An 18,962-nucleotide genomic window follows, 5' to 3' on the forward strand; every position below is an offset into this window, starting at 1 on the left:
AGTGCGCTAGAATTTGAAAATACACAGCCGGAAAAAATATGCCACTTCCTTACAGAGCCCCTCCTCCAACACACACAAACGCGCACATGACCAATGAGGGCACGAGATAAGTTTGTGCACAGATATGCTGTATGATGTCCTTTTTGTTTTTCTGTTATGTTTATATGTATTCATGTGGAACCTACTTGCAGCAGGTCACCCTTGAAAAAGAGATCAATGATCTCAATGGGATTCACCTGCATAAATAAAGGTTTGAAATTAAATGAAAGACTTTTTTTATCAGAACATGCATTTCTCCTCATTGTGAACATATATTGCACTCATGTTCAGAATATATGGTACGTACATGGTCTTTTATAAATCTGAATATATATAGTGCATACATGTCCCCATATAATTGTGAATATATAGCGCATATAATTGTGAATATATATAGTACATGTCCCCATATAATTGTGAATATATACTACATACATGTCCCCATATAAATCTGAATATAGAGTACATACATGTCCCCATATATTTGTGAATATATATAGTACATGTCCCCATATAATTGTGAATATATAGTACATACATGTCCCCATATAATTGTGAAAAGAGAGAGAGAGGAAAAGAGATGCCTCATTTATTTCCCCTGTGTTATTATCAGAAGTTACTGTAAACTGTTGAATAATGTAGTTCATCTACTTTTAGTAGTTTGTTTAAATGTTTTAATGATGTTGTTTTTGTTTGTAGAAGTGCATCATTCCTTGATTTATTGTAAAAATGAATCTGAACTGTTTGATCTGTTATGTCAAGACTTGAGACTTGCTCATGACTTGCACATGTAGGACTTACTCGCACCTCTGATATATAGTACATGTCCCCATATAATTGTGAATATATAGTACATACATGTCCCCATATAATTGTGAATATATATAGTACATGTCCCCATATAATTGTGAATATATACTACATACATGTCCCCATATAAATCTGAATATATATAGTACATACATGTCCCCATATATTTGTGAATATATATAGCAGAGGTGGGGACTCGAGTCACATGACTTGACTCGACTTGTCGCATATCTTTTGACTTGAGACTTGCTTGACTAACATTGATAAAAGACTTGACTTGACTTTGACTTGGTATTCATGACTTGAGACTTGACTTAAGCTTGAGACAGATGACTTGAAAGGACTTGACTTTTTAAAATTAAATATTTGCGTTTGTTTTTGTAGTGAGATATTACATTTAGTTTTTTCGAAACGTGATTGGGTGATTATAGCGCTGTGCGCGCAAACCTGGCAACCCACTAGACGGCAGGAGTGTCAGTTAACATGGCAGCGGCTAGCGTTACTCCAAAAATAGTGAAGTTTGGATTCAAGGATTATGTTGTCGATGACGCTAATAAGAAGAGAACAGCGGTATGCAGGGTCTGCAGCATAAAGATCAGTGACACGACCACCAAAACATCCAACTTCATTCGTCACTACAAAAAAACCCACAGAGAAAGGTGCGTGAATGTGTTGTGTTAGCTAGAAAGCTAACGTTAAGTTTAAGCTACGTTAGACTTGGTTTCAAATCGATTAAGCATTGCAAAGAGAAGACAAAACGGTAAATGAACACTATAACCGCCAAGGGATTCATTTGTACTAACCCTGATACTGACGGGCTGTCAGGAGAGGGAGAGAGAGAGAGGAAAAGAGATGCCTCATTTATTTCCCCTGTGTTATTATCAGAAGTTACTGTAAACTGTTGAATAATGTAGTTCATCTACTTTTAGTAGTTTGTTTAAATGTTTTAATGATTTTGTTTTTGTTTGTAGAAGTGCATCATTCCTTGATTTATTGTAAAAATGAATCTGAACTTTTTGATCTGTTATGTCAAGACTTGAGACTTGCTCATGACTTGCACATGTAGGACTTACTCGCACCTCTGATATATAGTACATGTCCCCATATAATTGTGAATATATAGTACATACATGTCCCCATATAATTGTGAATATATATAGTACATGTCCCCATATAATTGTTAATATATACTACATACATGTCCCCATATAAATCTGAATATAGAGTACATACATGTCCCCATATAAATGTTAATATATAGTAAATGTATGTTCACATATATACACAACCAATATATTATATATATTTACATATATTACTCAATATATGGAAAGCGGCAATTACTGATGTATTATCCCATATATTGCAATATATTAACACAATATATTATTCTATATATCAATATATTGTAATATATTAACACAATATATTATTCTATATATCTTCAATATATTTTGTAGATATGAATAAATATGTTTTTCATGTTGATTATTAATCAGTATCAGTTGGTGTAGCCAACAGCAAGATTTCCTTTATTAAATCAGTTCAATTAACCAGTAAATCAGAAAACAAAATAATGCAATATATTGACAGTTAATATATGGGGAAATATATTTTCTTTGCGTAAGGGTTAGTTTGTTTGTAACAGTATCATTGCTCTTCACAATGTTCATATTGTGTCTTCATCATTAATTAATTCATCTCTAAAATACAGTGCAAATTACAGTGCATAAAACACAAAAGTCAAAGAGCTGTGCATTATAACTTCAGAGCGAGTAGTCTATGCCCAGCTGCAGTCTTTTTTAACCACGCATGGCATTCATGAAAAGTTTCAGTCTGGCTTCAAACCTATGCACAGTACTCAAACAGCCCTTACGTTTTTAATGATCTGCTCCTAGATTCAGGTAGCCCAGCTGTCCTGGTGCTGTTAGACCTGACAGCTGCCTTCAACACTGTGGACCATAGCATCCTGTTGTTGCGGCTTGAACAGTCCGCAGGCATCACAGGTTCTGACCTTGCATGGTTCAGGTCCTACCTGACAGACCGTATAGCTTCTCAGTGCAGCTAGGTGCCTTCTCCTCTGCTAAAGCCCCTCTTACCTGTGGGGTTCCCCAAGGCTCTATTCTGGGCCCCATCCTTTTTCTACTGTACATACTGCCCCTAGGTTCAATTCTCACAAAACACAACATCCCCTTCCATTGCTATGCCGATGATGTACAGATCTATCTGCCTCTCAATTCAAATGTTCAAAAACATTTTATAAACCATTTCATCTAGAATATCTGTTGACCACTTTGTGATGAAATGTGTTTAATTGCCTTCAATAACAGCTCTTCATTAATAAGATGTGCCTGACTACGTAAACATAAATAATATATACAAACTAAAGACAATTTGGTAAAGCCTATATAGTGTAATTTTAAAGTGGTATAAAGTTTTTTAGACAGAGTCTGTGTTTACACCGGAGTGGCTCCATTTTGATCTCTGGTGTAAAGATCATCATCAAACACATCAGAGTCTGAGTCTGAGTCTGAGTCATAGTTGTTGTTGGAGGTGGAGACAGTTTCGGAGACCGAACTGACCTGGAAGAAAACAAAAGAAACATCCGTTAATTGCCACCACACCTGAAACAATTCTGGCAGGTTGTAAAACTATTTGTTCTGGTCCAATTAAAAGACGCATAAGGGTGTGGTTAAAGGTAGGGTATGTAAGTTTGAGAAACCGGCTCGAGATCGCTAGAATTTGAAAATACACGACCGGAGAAAATCTGCCACTTCCTTATAGAGCCCCTCCTCCAACACACACGAACGCGCACATGACCAATGAGGGCACGAGATAAGTTTGTGCACAGATGGAAGGCTGACAGGCAGGTAGGCCATCCAGTTATTTTAGCCGGGCCGGCTAAAATGATTGGTCGTGCTTTTTACAGTACTACGGCTTCCACAGATGACATTTTTTTATGGATTTTTTGTCAAAGCACTTAAGATAATCATTGCTATCGGGATGTTAAGAGCATTCCATGGAATATAACAAAAAATGTATCTCGAGACGGTTTCTCAAACTTTAAGCGTATGTCCCATCATTCAAATGATTTTGCTTCATTAATTAAAGATAAGTCTTTCATGGCAATTAAAGGTTATTTTCTCTTAATAGCAGCTTAACTATAGTGTCCTTTGTGTGGATAAATATCTATTTTAAAAGTAGCATTGTATGTTGTTTGGACGCATCATGATGTTGAAAACATCACTTATTACAGTGCTCAACCTCACTAAGCTTTCCCACCAAGTTGTGTGTACTAGCACTTTGTAAATTGCTAATAATCAAAGATGAAAGAATATTGAATGTTCTTGTTCCAATGCTAAATATTTGCGTCTAATAGTAGTATATGAAAAAACAATAGTTGTAAATACCTTTTTGCCTGGCAGGTATGGTTCTTGTGTCTCAAATTTTGTCTGAACGGTCTCTGTCTCCAGAAAGGCCACATAATGGATCAGAGTATTGATTCTGGATGAAGAAAAAAAAGAAAGGTGAAGATTAAAATACATCCTTTTAACAAAACTCTTTTGAGGGAAAACAAGGTAATTTAATTTAAAGTCACCTGTGGTAGAACATAGTTAGGAACTGGATTATAACTGATGTCGCAAATCCCAGAATGAACATGAAGCCAATGGGTTCGATTTTCACATTTTCCCCGGTATACTCCAAGTCAAGGTTGATCTTGGGCAGCTCAATGGAGAAGGTGGCTTCATAGAGCTGGAGGGTAAATGTTGCCACCAGCCACAGGGCGTTCACGATGAAGAATGCAAAGTTTATCTGTGTAATTAAATACATAAGGTACATTTAAGAGTAATTGCACAGTGATGTCAGTATTCCAGCTCCCCACACCTACCTTGTTTCTCAGTTCTCGCAGGTCGTTGACAATCTTTTTCTGTCTCTCTTTGTCGTCAAGCAGAGGTTCAAGGTATTTCTTCTGAAGCTCTATCCAGAAGCTTTCCTCCTCCTGTGGAGAAACACAGAGACCCCTTTAATTAACGATCATGTTATTTGTGCATGTCCAGAATCAGTAAAAAAAACTATGATAAAGGCCTAAATGTCACATCAAGCTCAGTTTTCACCTGCATTGGAAACTAAATAATGCAGGCTTCATTTTGACAATGTAATTTGGAGGAAGTTGATCGTGCTACCCTGATAAAACAAGACGTACACACCTTCTCGAGAGAGTCCTCCTCCAGCTTCATATCACGAGACACACTCTGTAGTTGTGTCAACCAACCTAGAGAGAAGAATAACACAGGAGGAGATTATTACATGATATCCGATTTGCAAGGGATATTGAATGTTTTGGGGAAGAGATCATGCAGATCTTTGTAAAATAGTTTGGACTCACTTTGGGTAGGTGAGTCGAAAACAGGATCCAGCTGCCTGAAACACAATCAGAAAGAAAGTATTAGTCTCACCTCACCCTTTGTGATCCTGGCACATTTACCTTTCAATCGCCGTTCCACCTTCAAGACTTACCTCTGTTCCTGCTCTGGGATCCTCACGTCCTCCACAACAGAGTTCTGGGGCTGGAGTTCAGGCTGTGGGGACTCAGGGATCAGGTTATCCTGGTTGACACCACCTCCAGATGTCTGGTTGGATTTCTTGCAGCATTTGCACCAAGAGAAGTGCTGTTGGAAGGTGTTTTTCGCTGTATGGGATAAGATCAGCTTCAGTTAAGTCAGCCCAAACAAAAAAATAGATCTAACATTGCATTTTAAGTGGAATGATAATTAACTACTATTTTCGTGGATCTGGTATCTACCTTTTTGGACATTGGTTTGCTTTGCTGCAGGCTCTGGTTTGGCGGCTCCAGCTGCAGGTTTTGTCTCACGGGTGCCCCAGGACACATTGTTCATGTTGACCATGGAGTAGATGGTAAGCAGGAGGTAGGCGCTGGGGATGCAGAGGATGTAGAGTAAACCGTGGAACACCAGCTGGATTTCCTGAGGATGCATGATTGCTGTGATGATGTAAATCATCGCCATGGCAATAACGAAAAGGCTGCTGGGGGTCAGGATGGTTTTGTCCCTCACCATCGCGCCTATAGAGAAAGAGGAAGTCATGGAGGGTTTTTACAATTGAAAGTTCCAAATGAAGTCGCTACACATGACATGTGTATGTTATACCTGGTAGAATATAACTTACCAATAATTGACATTGACACCACCAACATGAGGAATGCATATATGACACTCATGATGCCTGCAATCTTGATCTGAGTGTCCGATTTGATGTAGAAGCAAAGAATCAGGTAGATTAAAGGAGGTATCACAGCCAGAACCAGGGCAGCGCTGCCATGCAAGCTGAACATGAAGGTAAAAGTACCTGGAGGACACAAAAGGAGGCAATACACATTTTACTTTTTTAGTCATTTAAATAAAATGTTAATATTCACAAGACAATCATATGTCCAGGGAACAGTTGCTCGAAAGGTCAAAAAGTAATATATACAGAGAATAAACATCAAAACACCAACCTGCAATCATAAGGCAAATGGTGGCAGGGGCCAGGATTGATGAGGCGAGGCCAAAGAGCTGGTAAAACATGAAGAGTTTGGAAATGGACGGGTTTTTCTTGGAAATCACGGTTGTAGATCCCAGCAGATCCACCACGTTGGCCATTGTGGACGGTCCCCATCGCCTTCGCTGAAATGTGCATATAGTAGTTAGCATGTCCATTCCTATCGATGACTGGTGTGAGTTATGTCTCAAATCAAATCAAATCAAGTTTTATTTATAAAGCACATTTAAAAGCAATTTTTGGTCGAGCCAAAGTGCTGTACATGTAATAAAAACACATTACTACAATCACAATAAATTACAACAGATATATATAAAAAATTAAAATAAAACACAATGAAAAGTCAGAAGTCGTACTCCGCTCTAACTAGAAGGCCAGAGAGAAGAGGTGTGTTTTTAGTGTAGATTTAAAAAACCCTAGGGTCTGGGCCGACCTCACATGGAGGGGCAGAGTGTTCCAGAGCCTAGGGCCAGCTGCTGCGAAGGCTCGGTGCCCTCTGGTTTTAAGCCTGGTCTTGGGCACTACCAGCAGCAGCTGGTCAGCAGACCTTAAAGCTCTGGCTGGGGTGTAGCGCTGGAGGAGTTCAGCTATATAGGCCGGAGCCAGCCCATTTCGTGCTTTAAAAACAAATAAAAGGATTTTAAAATCAATTCTGAACCGAACTGGAAGCCAGTGGAGTGAGGCCAGAATTTGGGTGATGTGGTCACGCTTTTTGTGGCCAGTCAGCAAACGTGCAGCTGCGTTTTGGACTAGCTGCAGGCGTTTAATTGAGGCCTGGTCCATACCCACATACAGAGCGTTGCAATAGTCCAGTCTTGAGGTAACAAAGGCGTTAATAACCCTTTCTAAGTCATTAAAAGATAAATACGACTTGGTTTTGGCCAATAGTCTTATTTTAAAAAAGCAGGATTTGACTACAGTGCTGACCTGCTTGTCGAATTTAAAAGTGCTAGTGAAGGTCACTCCAAGGTTCATGACCGAGGGGAGGAGGTTTTTCCGAGGGGAGGATGTTTTTTACAATGTTGTCTCAATGACAACCTCTACCCAAAGAGATCCCTTGATTCTAATGTGTAAATATATAAACAATGTATAGGTATTCACCTGGTTGTAGAGTTCTTTAAAGTCTTCAGGTGCGTTGGTATAGGCATCAGAGGCCGCGTTATACTCCACTCTCCATCCCTGTTTCAGCAGCAGAGTACACAGCCAGCGGTCCTCACCTGCACGGAAAATACATTGATTGATATGCCTGTCAGAGGGGAAGACCGATCCAAACGATATCACCAAGACCAAGAGTTAGAGACAGGAAGTCCAATCCAATAGAGTGGCGAAGTCCCTCCCCTTCCGGTGGACCTCCATGGGACCTTATTTCGGAAAAATTATGTATTGAAGTCAATGGAGAGAGAAAGATTATCTTTCGATCCCGTTTGAAATGTGCCATGAATTACACATATGATGTTTGTCAATTTAAAAAATAATTTTGCAAGTAAAACAAATATATATGTCGTAAAACTGTGAAGTAACACATTTGTTTGTGTGAAATGCTCAATGAACTACATCTCCGGTCTCGCACAATAACACACGTCACCAAGATGGCCGTCTTGTCAAAAAAAGGATTGACTACCCTCACTATGAATGTCATGCAAAGCTGCCTGCCTTCCTTTGATTCTCTCTGAAATGCCTGGTCTTTTTAATGTTTAATGTCAACCATTTGTGATCGCCGATGCTAATGTAGCGTTAACGTTAGCCTTTCTCCCCTGGGCTTATATTGTGTATTATAGAATGATCACACCGGTGTGACAGTACTCTTCAAAGGGTTCACGAAATATGACTACTACTCTTACTGTTTAACATTTTGGGTTACTTAATGTTACTTCATGTTAAGGCTAATAAAAATGACAAGGCTGTAACGCTAACTAACGTGCTAGCTACTAGCTATGTAGCTAACTTGATCAAGCCACTCCTGGTCCTTTCATCAGACGGGAAGCGAAAGAACGAGCAAGACCCATTGCTGGTATGATAACAACCTGGTACTAAGCACACAGGCATCTTGTTAAAGTTATCTTATCTTAGCTAGCGCCATATAGATAGATTCTATCTATATGGCTTCTATCTATATGGCGCTGATCTTAGCTATCTCTTAGTGGAGGAAAACAATTGTGACATCACTTACGCGACTCTGGGATTTGTAGTCTTTCTAGTTGCGTATTTTTCATAGTCTTATATTTCAACCGTTTTACGACAAACTGTGACTTTTTTGACATGGAAATGTTTTTTTAAGATTGACAAACATCATATGTGTAATTCATGGCACAATTCAAACGGGATCGAAAGATACGTTTTCTCTCCCCATTGACTTCAATGCATAATTCTTCCGAAATAAGGTCCCATGGACCGGAAGTAGATGGGCGTGACTTCGCCACTCTATAACTTATTACCTTGGTCGTACTGGATGTAGTTGCTCGCCTCCATGGACTTGGTGGAATATTTCTTCATCACGTTGTCATCCATTAGCGCCTCTGCTCTGAACAGGCTGAAACAACCGGGGCTGCATAGCACACAGCCAATCACGTGCTCTGCTGTCTTCTGTAACCAATGACTGACAGCGTACTCAAATTTCTGGAACCACACTGCAGGACCTGTAGGGAAAATATGGAGGTATTGTAAACTTAAACTCAAATATCTATTCGGTGCTAGTTACTGTTAGTTGTTCTTAATTGTACAATGTTCCAACCTGATCCAGTGGGGTGAATCCTGCCACAGGCTGCCCCGACACCTGGGTACATTTTTAGACGATCAATGAGCAGCATCACAGCAGCCGGTTGGAAGTCTGTGTCCCCATCTAACGCCAGGATGTATGTGTTGCGTTTCTCTTTCTGACAGAACAGTTGTTTTCCATTTAGTTTTTACTTCAAAATAATGTTGATGAGCGGTTGAGCTCATCTAATAAAACTATCCACTAAAGTTTTAGATGTTTCTCTTATCTCACCTCGACCTGTGCTCTCAGGGTGACCTCTTCCCCTCCCTTCTGCAAGCGTGCGTAATGTTTGCTCATAAGTTTCCAGCCCAGAAGATAGTAAAGGTACATGATCTAAAAAATAAAAAATGTTTATTCATTTAAGTAGTGTTCTAACATTTGGCATCAAAAAGTGTTCCAAGGGACTGATATAAACTGTAAATCATACACATTAATGTTCCTTATGGGGTCTATAAGTTATTATTTTCCTACCTGAGACCATCTCTTTTTGTGGCGGATGAGTTCTTTGTCTTTATAGTGAACCGTGATACTGTTCCCATGAGGCATGGTGACAACCAGACGACCCCCATACGGCGTAGTAATGATCTTCTGATCGGGAATGTTTTGACTCTTTTTGAAGAAACCCTGATCAATACTGGTGAAGATGCTGATGAAAGAGAATCAAAAGGATTGATATTCATTTTTTACTTGACACATTTTGTATACCTAATACATAAATACGCTGTATTTAGACCTGTGAATTTGGTTCTTACGCATAAACTTCTGCAAGGGTTTCCACAAGGGTCTGTGCATATGTGTTGAGGTGACGCCCCCCGACTCCCCTCCACATTTTCGAATGCATCATCAAAGTAGATATGGACTTCAAAGGTTAAATCAATATGCTTAGGATTGTACTTTGGTCTATACTTGTCCAGTCTGCAGTGTTCAGAGAAGCATAAAGAAAAGGAGTGTGAGAAAATCCACTTTGATACAGCATATATTTGTGGTTAAGAGAACATTACTAAAACTCTCTAGTTCAAGGACAAAAACCTTGGAAAATAAAATCCTTTGAAAGCAACAAATAAGGACATTTCTCTGTCTTTTCAACCAAGTGTGAGGCTCTGAATGACTTTGATTTTGTAGATCATTTAAAATTGTAAAGCAAGAAACTAAATTCATGCCATTTCTTAAAGACATCATTTTCACACTTCCAACATAGATAGAGTCACAGGAGTGGAAAAAAACATACCTGAATATTGAGATAATGATGTTCATCATCTCATCGTAGTTTTCGTGCCACATAGTCGCGCACAGATACACCATCACCGTATCCAAGGCCCCTGAACTACAAGTGACAATATTTGCAAATATGAGGAGAGACAATGTTAGTTTAACACAGCTTAAATGAAAGAGCCTAACATTTCATTCTTGTGATTATTTGAAGAATCAACAACCAAAAACACACACTTACATATTCATCCTGTTTTTGGTCTGGATGTCGTATCGGGTGTTGAGGAGCAAGGACTGCTCTATAAAAGTCCCTTCATACAGCCTCCTGGTGAACAGGTCCTGGGTCCTCTGGATACGTAACACCTTGAGGTACCACAGATGGAGAGTGGCCAAGACAAGGCCAAGCCACCAGGACACTGCTGAACCTGAATGAAGATTAACAAACACATTAGTTTAAAATTTGAACTTAACAATTATCCCAACACTTGTATTTTTTGGTTTATAGAACAGTTGAGCACAAACTAACACAATAGCCTTGCAAGGTTGACTTGTCATGGCCACTAGGACTTATAATAGCTTTATTTGTTTTAAATGTGCAAGAATGCAAAGTATCTTACACCAGGGTCTAATTTATTACCTGTCAGTAGGCCAATGTCAAGTATGTTGGACATGTCCAGGAAGCACAGAGTGTGTGTAACATCATAAACCAGATGTTGGAACACACTGCCTGTCAGGTTTTGGTTCCTTCCATCTACAACTCCACTGCAGTAGCCTGTGAAGTTGATTGCAGTGCCATTTAGACCTGTTTTGTAGTCTTGATAGTAAACGATAACTGGGACAATGAACAGAACCATGACGGCCAAAGAGGCCAGGTACAGAGGCAGGATGAAGCATCGCCGCAGAGCATGCATCTTGCAGGCTACCAGAGAAAACCAGTGGCAGAGTGCAGAGGAGATCAGCTGGACTCCAATGATGATGGCTATAATCTTTGTCTCATGACTTGGGATTGATTTCACAATGCTCCAGTCCATTTTGTTTAAAGGGATATAGGCACCGAGCACAGAGGCAGTCACCACGATCCTGAGCAGGCTGGAGAGGATGTTCAGTAAGTTCTGGCAATTCTTCATGTCTCTCAACAGCGACGTGAGGAAGACGGAGTTGCTGTTCTTGCTGATCAGTCTGAAGTAGCTCTCCCACCAGTTGAGAGACACCAAGAAGGACCCACCAACAGCGAGACCCACCCAAATAGCCATCTGTTTATCAGTAGGATCCTTCGTTAGGTACAAGTAGAGGAACAGGATGTAACCAAGCAGAATTAGGAAGAAGGCGGTGATGGATGGGACTAGGGAGTGGTTCCTTTCTTTGGCGGTGCACTGAGTGATAATCTGTAAGAGCGCAGAGAAGACGGCTACACCGTTCAGGATCGTCACGTTGGTCACAATGTCCAAATGTGGCATTGCCACAATAGTAAGAATCGATGCACCACCAGCCACAAGGAACTCAAAGAACAGAACCTGAAAAAAAAGAAGCAGATGAAATTTAGAAATAACTACACAATAAAGAAAAGTGGCAGGATGCCCATCAGACTCAGTGTTTGGCATCAGTCAAAGATGAAATTAAGTTTAGACATGTTGAGACTGTTCTTACCAGGGCAACAGTTGATAATCTTGGCGGCTTTGATGTTTTATAGCATGCCTTCCAGAGACTTTTAAGAACTATCAAGACGCTGGGAGTTATGAGAGCACAGCCGATACAAAGCAGAGCGATGGGTTTCATGTCCTCCTGGAGGGTTTTTGTGCCTTCGTTGGACAAGGTGATGAGGAGGAGGAGTGAAGTCTGGAACGGAGTTAAAGTTATAATCATTTAAACGTTTAGTTTATACAGTGACTTGAGGGCAGCTGCTCTACAGACAAAGCCTGGTGCGCCTAACTTAAAGGTCTCCTATCATGCTATTTTTAGGCATATATTATAGGTATCAGATATATAAAAATATATAAAAACATCTCTATGAAGTGTTTTGCTCAAAATATCAAATAGACCACCCATTCTAGCCATGCCTCATATCCCTCTATTTCAGCCCTGTTACTAAAGTGCTGATTCTGGGTATAAAGCTCTAAACAAATTAAAAGAGTGGGCAGAGCTTAGGCCTGCTCATGCAGGAGAATTCTACCGGCAGATACTCAGCTAAATGGTGCCGTGATGAAACGCCATATCATGTTCCAAACTACATCAAGGATTATTTCTGAAACAGTATGGATCTCAAATGCTTTTTCTCTCGCGGGTTTACCACAACGTGAGTACCTTTTTTTATTTCCTGCTTTTTTACACATACTCTCTCCAGTACTGGTTAGCTCTGAGTGTTACGCTGCGTCCACACGGCGGCGTGCGTTGAAGCTTGCCGGCGGGCGTGTCTGAAGCTCGACCAACAACCAATCACATGAATCTCCCGCCCCGGACACACAATCACGCAATTTGATTGGCTAGAGCTTGTACTGGCATATGATTCGATTAGCTGACGCTTCCGTCGAAGCTTCAAAAGTTGAACATTGCTCAACTTTTGAAGCGAGCAACTTGAGCAAAGCGAACCGACAATGCAGTTCGGCAAAGCGTGTCATCACCCCATTCAAAGTGAATGGGGAGAAGCTTTGAAGCTTCAACGCACGCCGCCGTGTGGACGGGCCATCAGCAATGCTTGCTAATGTAAACAAAGACCATATTACTTCCGAAACACGTCGTGCATTGTTTCTGATAGCAACGTTTTTGATAGGGCCGTGGGTGTAAAGCCAGCCCACATTTCCGATATAACGTCATGTTGGCAGCAAATCTGGATCAGCTCCGTTGTACCCCCGTTTTTAGAGATGTGCGCACGGGGGGAAAAGAGAGAGGGTTTTGTTTTCTGACACTTTTGGCGCATTTCCACTACAGCGCGGAGCTCGCTTTAAGCGTGCCGAGCCGTGCGGGGCCCGTTTTTGGTTGCGTTTCCACTTAGCGTAGTACCGGCTATCGGGTACTATTTCACAGTTTTTCTGGCCCCATAAAATCGAGGTTCTTTCCGGGCCAACAACCAGGCTGAGTCGGGCTGAGTATGCTAAACTAGAGAGAGAATCGCTGGCAAGGGGGCTACAACTACAACAAGATGAACATATTTGACCGTGATTTAATTGTAATACAAGTTTCAAAATGATACCGACGTAACAACATACTGATACCGGTTAGTACAAACCATGAATTAATGCTTTGTCAAGTCTGCAGACAGACGGCAGGAGAAAAACCTTTGAAAATGCGTGTTTTCTGAATGGAGATCGGCTAAGCTAACGCAGTATATGCTCCGACCGTCCAGACTCACAACAACGGCCTATACAGACTGTTGGAGCAGAACACCTCTGCTACGCGCCGTTCGTTGGATGAGGCTGGATCTCTATTAAATTAAGAAAGGAATTGAAAACACCGGAATCAAAGTTATAACAAATTATCTGAGTTTACTTCTAGTAGGAAACCAAACACATATACAAGTTATACAGAGTACTCGAGCACTCCGGGCTTCAGGCCTGTGATGCGGTTTTACAGGTAGACAGACCAGCTTTCAGAAAACGAGAAGTATGGACTCCAGGTTTGTGATGCGGTTTACCGTCTTCTAGCACCAGCTTTCAACAGACCAGAAGCATTTTTACACACACAAACATCAGTATTTCTATCTACTTTTGGGGCGGAGATGGGTCATCTCTTCCTTCCATTTTTCTCCCAAGCGAATCAGAGAACCCCTGGGGAGGAGCTGTTTAAACTGACCACCTCCCCCAAGTGCCTTGATTGGCTGGATTCGCTTCTGGCCGGGTTCAATCAGAGGTCTGACCAGAGAGTGAGATCCCAAACCACACCAGGTCAAAAGTCAATGTTTATCTTTACCTTATCTTACTTATCTTACTTTCCCAGGGGATATTTTCACCTAACCTTCCCTCCTTCCGACATTTAAACTCTTCTCCACTTATTTTACGATGTCTTTTAACGACTTAATGACCGCATCTGGCTTTTATGGATGATAAGAAGGATGTTGGTGTATTGAAACACAGAATCTCTGAGCCAGTGAATTTAAAAGTGAGAATAACATTCCTATTCTATATATAATTACCCAAACCGTTGTGATTACATAAAACAGTTCAAACAATACATGTTTACTTCAATACAGTGTAGAATCATATCTTCTTACTTCAAGACATAAATAAACCAGCGACTGTATTCGCCATGACACAGACAGTCTGTGGTTTGTACTTGTTTAACTTTTGTCTAGTTTCTGAACAGATATGAGGAGCTGTGAGCTTGAGTGCTAACAGCTAACGGCTGATGTTGTTTTTCTGGGGTTCTCATTGAAGATGACGTCACGGCTCCACCTACACTGCGTTACTATAGATACTACCCCAGTTCCTAAACTGTAATGGAAATGCGCCATAAAGTGAGCCAGTCCTAACAAGGCCTAACGAGGCCTAGCCATACCGAGCGAGGCCGAGCGAGGCCGTGTAGTGGAAATGCGCCATTAGTGAGTTCCCTGACACACCGGGGACTCATATTTATGTATAAAAGACATAAAAAAGTGCATTTTGCATGCCTTTAATATTATCCGTATGAGTTGAGTTACAACACCAAAATGAACTTTATATTCTCACAGTATGTCAAAAATGAAAAAATAGATAATGGCAAACCTTGCTACACAGCGCCAATCCAAACACAAACAAAGCGACGACCCACAAAGAGATGAACTTTAGTATTTTGATCAGCTTCCATGGCGTCTGTATATCTTCAATGTCGGGAACATCTCGAGCTGTATCCCACGGACTCCTAAATTAAAACATCACAATGTCAAAGTCTGAGGTAGGAAATAAAAAATAAAAAATATACAGTAACAATTGCAAATATATCAAGTAATTATAATAACATTCAAAACAGAAGATTTACAGAATTTACAAAGTATACCAATAAATACTCAAATAGTTTTATTTTTTTTATCTTATACGGCAGGGGGTTTCAAAGTGTGAGGCGCGCCTCCCCTGGGGGGCGCCAGAGAGCTTCAGGGGAGGCGCAGCGTGAGAAAAACAATAACGAGAAAAAGATGAGTAAAGTGAGTGTGACACTTGCACACTTTTGGCTGTCTGTGGAAACCGAGTTCCCCCACCTTGCCAAAAAGGCTGTAAAAGTGCTCATTCCCTTCACCTCAACCTACCTGTGTGAGTGCAGGTTTTCCGCATTGACTTTGATCTAATGCAAGTGTCGGTCAAGGCTGCAGCCAGAGGATGATCTGCGTTTAATCCTGTGTGCATCAAATACGCAGACTCATTGTTCCCACTAAAGTAGGGGTGAGTGTAATAAGGAGGCAAAGTTGACGTTCAGTGTGTTGCTGGGAGCATATAAGGATTTATCCACGATGTTGAAAATGTTAAAAATGTTAAAAATGTTAAAAAAATATGTGTTGAGAACACGGCTTGCGAAAATATACGGGTCGTGCTGCAGCTAGATTTGCCTGTCCTCTGTAAGAAGGTGTCGGCGACTGACATGCAAGGAAGAACGGCTGTCCACAGGCTGTTCCAACTTTAACAACTTTATTAACTTCCAGTGTAGTGAATTGAACATGCAATTGTAATTGGGTGTGTGGTTGGTATATTTGCATGCACGTACACGCATGTTCCACAACACACAAACTGAACAACACTCATTTTGTCCGATCGCTACCAGTGTCATTAGGCGAGTTCACACCGGAGTACTTTTCCCCGTACTTTCCCCGTTTAGTTCCGTTAGTACCCCTTATGTCACGTTCACACCAAAAAGAGCCCGTCCGAACAGCCCGTCCGGGCTGATTGGAGCGTCCAGAAGCACCTTCCTGGCCGTCTCCGTAAGTGACGCCTGCTGCAGCCAGAGGTGGCGCTGAATCTGCGTCACCCACGCGGCGATCCTCGCCTGGGAGACAGCGACGGACGCGCACAGTGTGAGCGCCGTGCTGGCCGCCTTGCCGATCTCCTCCGATTCATCAGCGGCCAAGGTGGTGGACCGCTCCACCAGCGTCACCACCGAGTTTGAGAGCAGCGCGATGTTGTTCGCCGCCGCCGCCGCCTGAAAGGCACACTGGTGCACCCGGTCGGCCTGGCGGGCGACATACTGGTCCCTGGGGGAGGCCAACGTAGGGCGCCATCTGGCGATCACGTTGGCCTGTCTCACCCCAAAGAACCGTACGGTGAACCGTGAAGGGAGGCAGGGTAGGAGTCGTCCGACACCTGCCTGGCACTCGGCTCCAGGGACATGAGGCCGCCGTCCACGGGCTCGAAAGCCTGGACGGGCCAATCGTCCTCCTCGGCCGCAGCAGCAAGAGCGTCCGCTCTTCGCTTCCTGTCGTCCGAGGGGAGACGGGCACAGTGTGTGCATGCGACCTGCTGGCTGAGAGCCGCGTACGCGTGCTCTGGCCCCAGGCAGGATTCGCACATCGTGTGCTGGTCGTAACTCATAATGTATCCAGAGCCACATGAGGGACAATCTCTCACACAATTGCTGCTCATGATTGCTCTGTTAATGAAAGTGTCTCTTGTGCTTCAGTAACGGGGTGCTGAAGAAAAGAGGGAGCAGATTGTCGGGCCTCCTTCCTATTTATACCGGAAGGGAGCCCGAGGGTGGGGCCCACCTTGCGGGCGGGCGTGGACTACAAGTGTTTCAGTGCTGCACGGGTGCGCAGGGGGATTACCCAATAGCGATAGCCTTAGAGGGCGAAGCCATATACGAAATAGAACCCTGCATCATAGCAACAACAACAATAATAATAATAATAATAATAATAATAATAATGATAGCAATAATAATTGGGAGGGGGGGCGCGGCTGTTCTTATGTTCTCTGAAGGGAGGCTCACCTTCCCACACTTTGAAAACCCCAAGGTATTTTGTTATTTTTCATACTTTTTATTAATATTTTTCTTTTTTCTTTTATTTTATGTGTTTTGTTTTTAACATGTTCAATACATTGAAAAAAAAAAAAGATGACTTGAATCTCTAACCCACACCAGTTAATGACAAACTGAAATAAATTTAAATATGACATAACACAGTTTGAATTTAATCAAATAATAATGATGAAGAAAAAGAAGAAGCGTTGAATACATATCTACTACTATGCTTTAAACTACTTATTCATAATAATTAATACATATATAATAAATAATTCATGATATATGGTTTTTTAAATAAGAACCCCTTTCTGCTTGAATAAGTGCGTAACTAAATTACCTTATTTAACTAACATGAAATATAAATAACTGCAACTACAGAAGTACTGGCTTTTTGATCATTCATAATTTTGACATTATTTCATATATAAAATGATTGATGATTGCTAGAAATGATCTTATATAACTGAAGTATAAAAAACAAATACAAATAATAATGATAGTGTGTGAACTTACTTGTGAATATCTCTGTCGCTCTCCATCCCTCATTCCTTTCTGTTCGCAAATGGGTGCTGGTTGTGATGTGTGTTAACTTAAATACCTACTGTGACATCTGCACCTGTCTGAGAGATATTCCTTAGAACGCCACTCCCCATTTTTGTTCCAGCTTTCTTCAGTCCGGATAAAGGTACACAGATGTTGACTTTAAATACAAGTAGCACCTTGCATTACTTCAGTGTCAGAAATTATGCTCTGTGAAGTATTTCTTTCTTATTAAGTTAAAATACAAAAGTATTATCTTCAACTTTTACTTAAAGTACCAAAAGAAAAAGCACTACTTATAGAGAATGGTATCATTTCAGAGGAATTTGTATTTTAGTATTGAATTATGGCCCCGTTGATTCATTGTGTGTTATTCAGTTTCAGGTTAAAGCTGGTAACAGTGGAGCTAATTTAACATTTTTATAACAATGTTACACACTTTATCTATGGATGGCTTGTTAATTCCCCACCATAGGTTTTACCTTAATCAATCCTAATACATTATGATTTATTTGTTGTTTTTATTTCATATTATCAGAGGTGGGAGAAGTACTCAGATCTTGTACTGAAGTAAAAGTCCCTGAGTGTAGGAATACACTGTTACAAGTCAAAGTCCTGCATTCAAAATGTATTAAATTAAAAGTGCAAAAGTATTAACATCAAAATATACTTAAAGTACCAAAAGTAAAACTACTCATTCTGCGGATTGGTCCATTTCAGAATAATATATTTCATATATTTTGATTATAAATATTGATCATTAAAGTGTTATCAAAGCTGGTAAAGGTGCAGCTAGTTTTAATGACTTTGTATACTGAAGGGTAGCTTGTGAATTTACTCCAGGTGGAACTAAAGTCTGATTTAAGTGTTGATTATATTTCATGATTAATCCAAATCTGTAAAGTAACTAAAGGTATTAAATAAATGTAGTGCAGTAAAAGTACACAATTTACCTCTGAATTGTAGTGGAGTAGAAGCATAAAGTAGCATAAAATGGAAATACTCAAGTAAAGTACAATTATCTCAAAACTGTACTTGAGTACAGTACTTGAGTAAATGTACTTAGTTACACTACAGAAACTCGAAATCTTGCCAAGTATATTTGTCTAATATCTAGTCAGAATATGTC

General features: G+C 40.7%; 1 protein-coding gene across 1 annotated transcript; it reads right to left on the reverse strand.

Annotated features, from left to right (window-relative positions):
- Positions 1-3,039: 3,039 nt before the first annotated feature.
- On the reverse strand, positions 3,040-17,889 carry LOC117477886 (chitin synthase chs-2-like). Its single transcript, XM_034124681.1, is given in 23 exon segments — positions 3,040-3,431; positions 4,260-4,353; positions 4,448-4,662; positions 4,739-4,849; positions 5,058-5,122; positions 5,237-5,271; positions 5,368-5,539; positions 5,654-5,932; positions 6,037-6,216; positions 6,368-6,536; positions 7,513-7,628; positions 8,847-9,047; positions 9,143-9,284; positions 9,398-9,499; positions 9,638-9,812; positions 9,919-9,975; positions 9,977-10,081; positions 10,395-10,490; positions 10,617-10,800; positions 11,013-11,889; positions 12,023-12,211; positions 15,070-15,205; positions 17,807-17,889. Coding segments are annotated over 23 exon segments (3,852 nt in total). The 5' UTR covers positions 17,833-17,889; the 3' UTR covers positions 3,040-3,305.
- Between the last annotated feature and the right edge of the window lie 1,073 nt (positions 17,890-18,962).

Source organism: Trematomus bernacchii, unplaced genomic scaffold, assembly GCF_902827165.1.
Source record: "Trematomus bernacchii unplaced genomic scaffold, fTreBer1.1, whole genome shotgun sequence".
Lineage (NCBI taxonomy): Eukaryota > Metazoa > Chordata > Actinopteri > Perciformes > Nototheniidae > Trematomus > Trematomus bernacchii.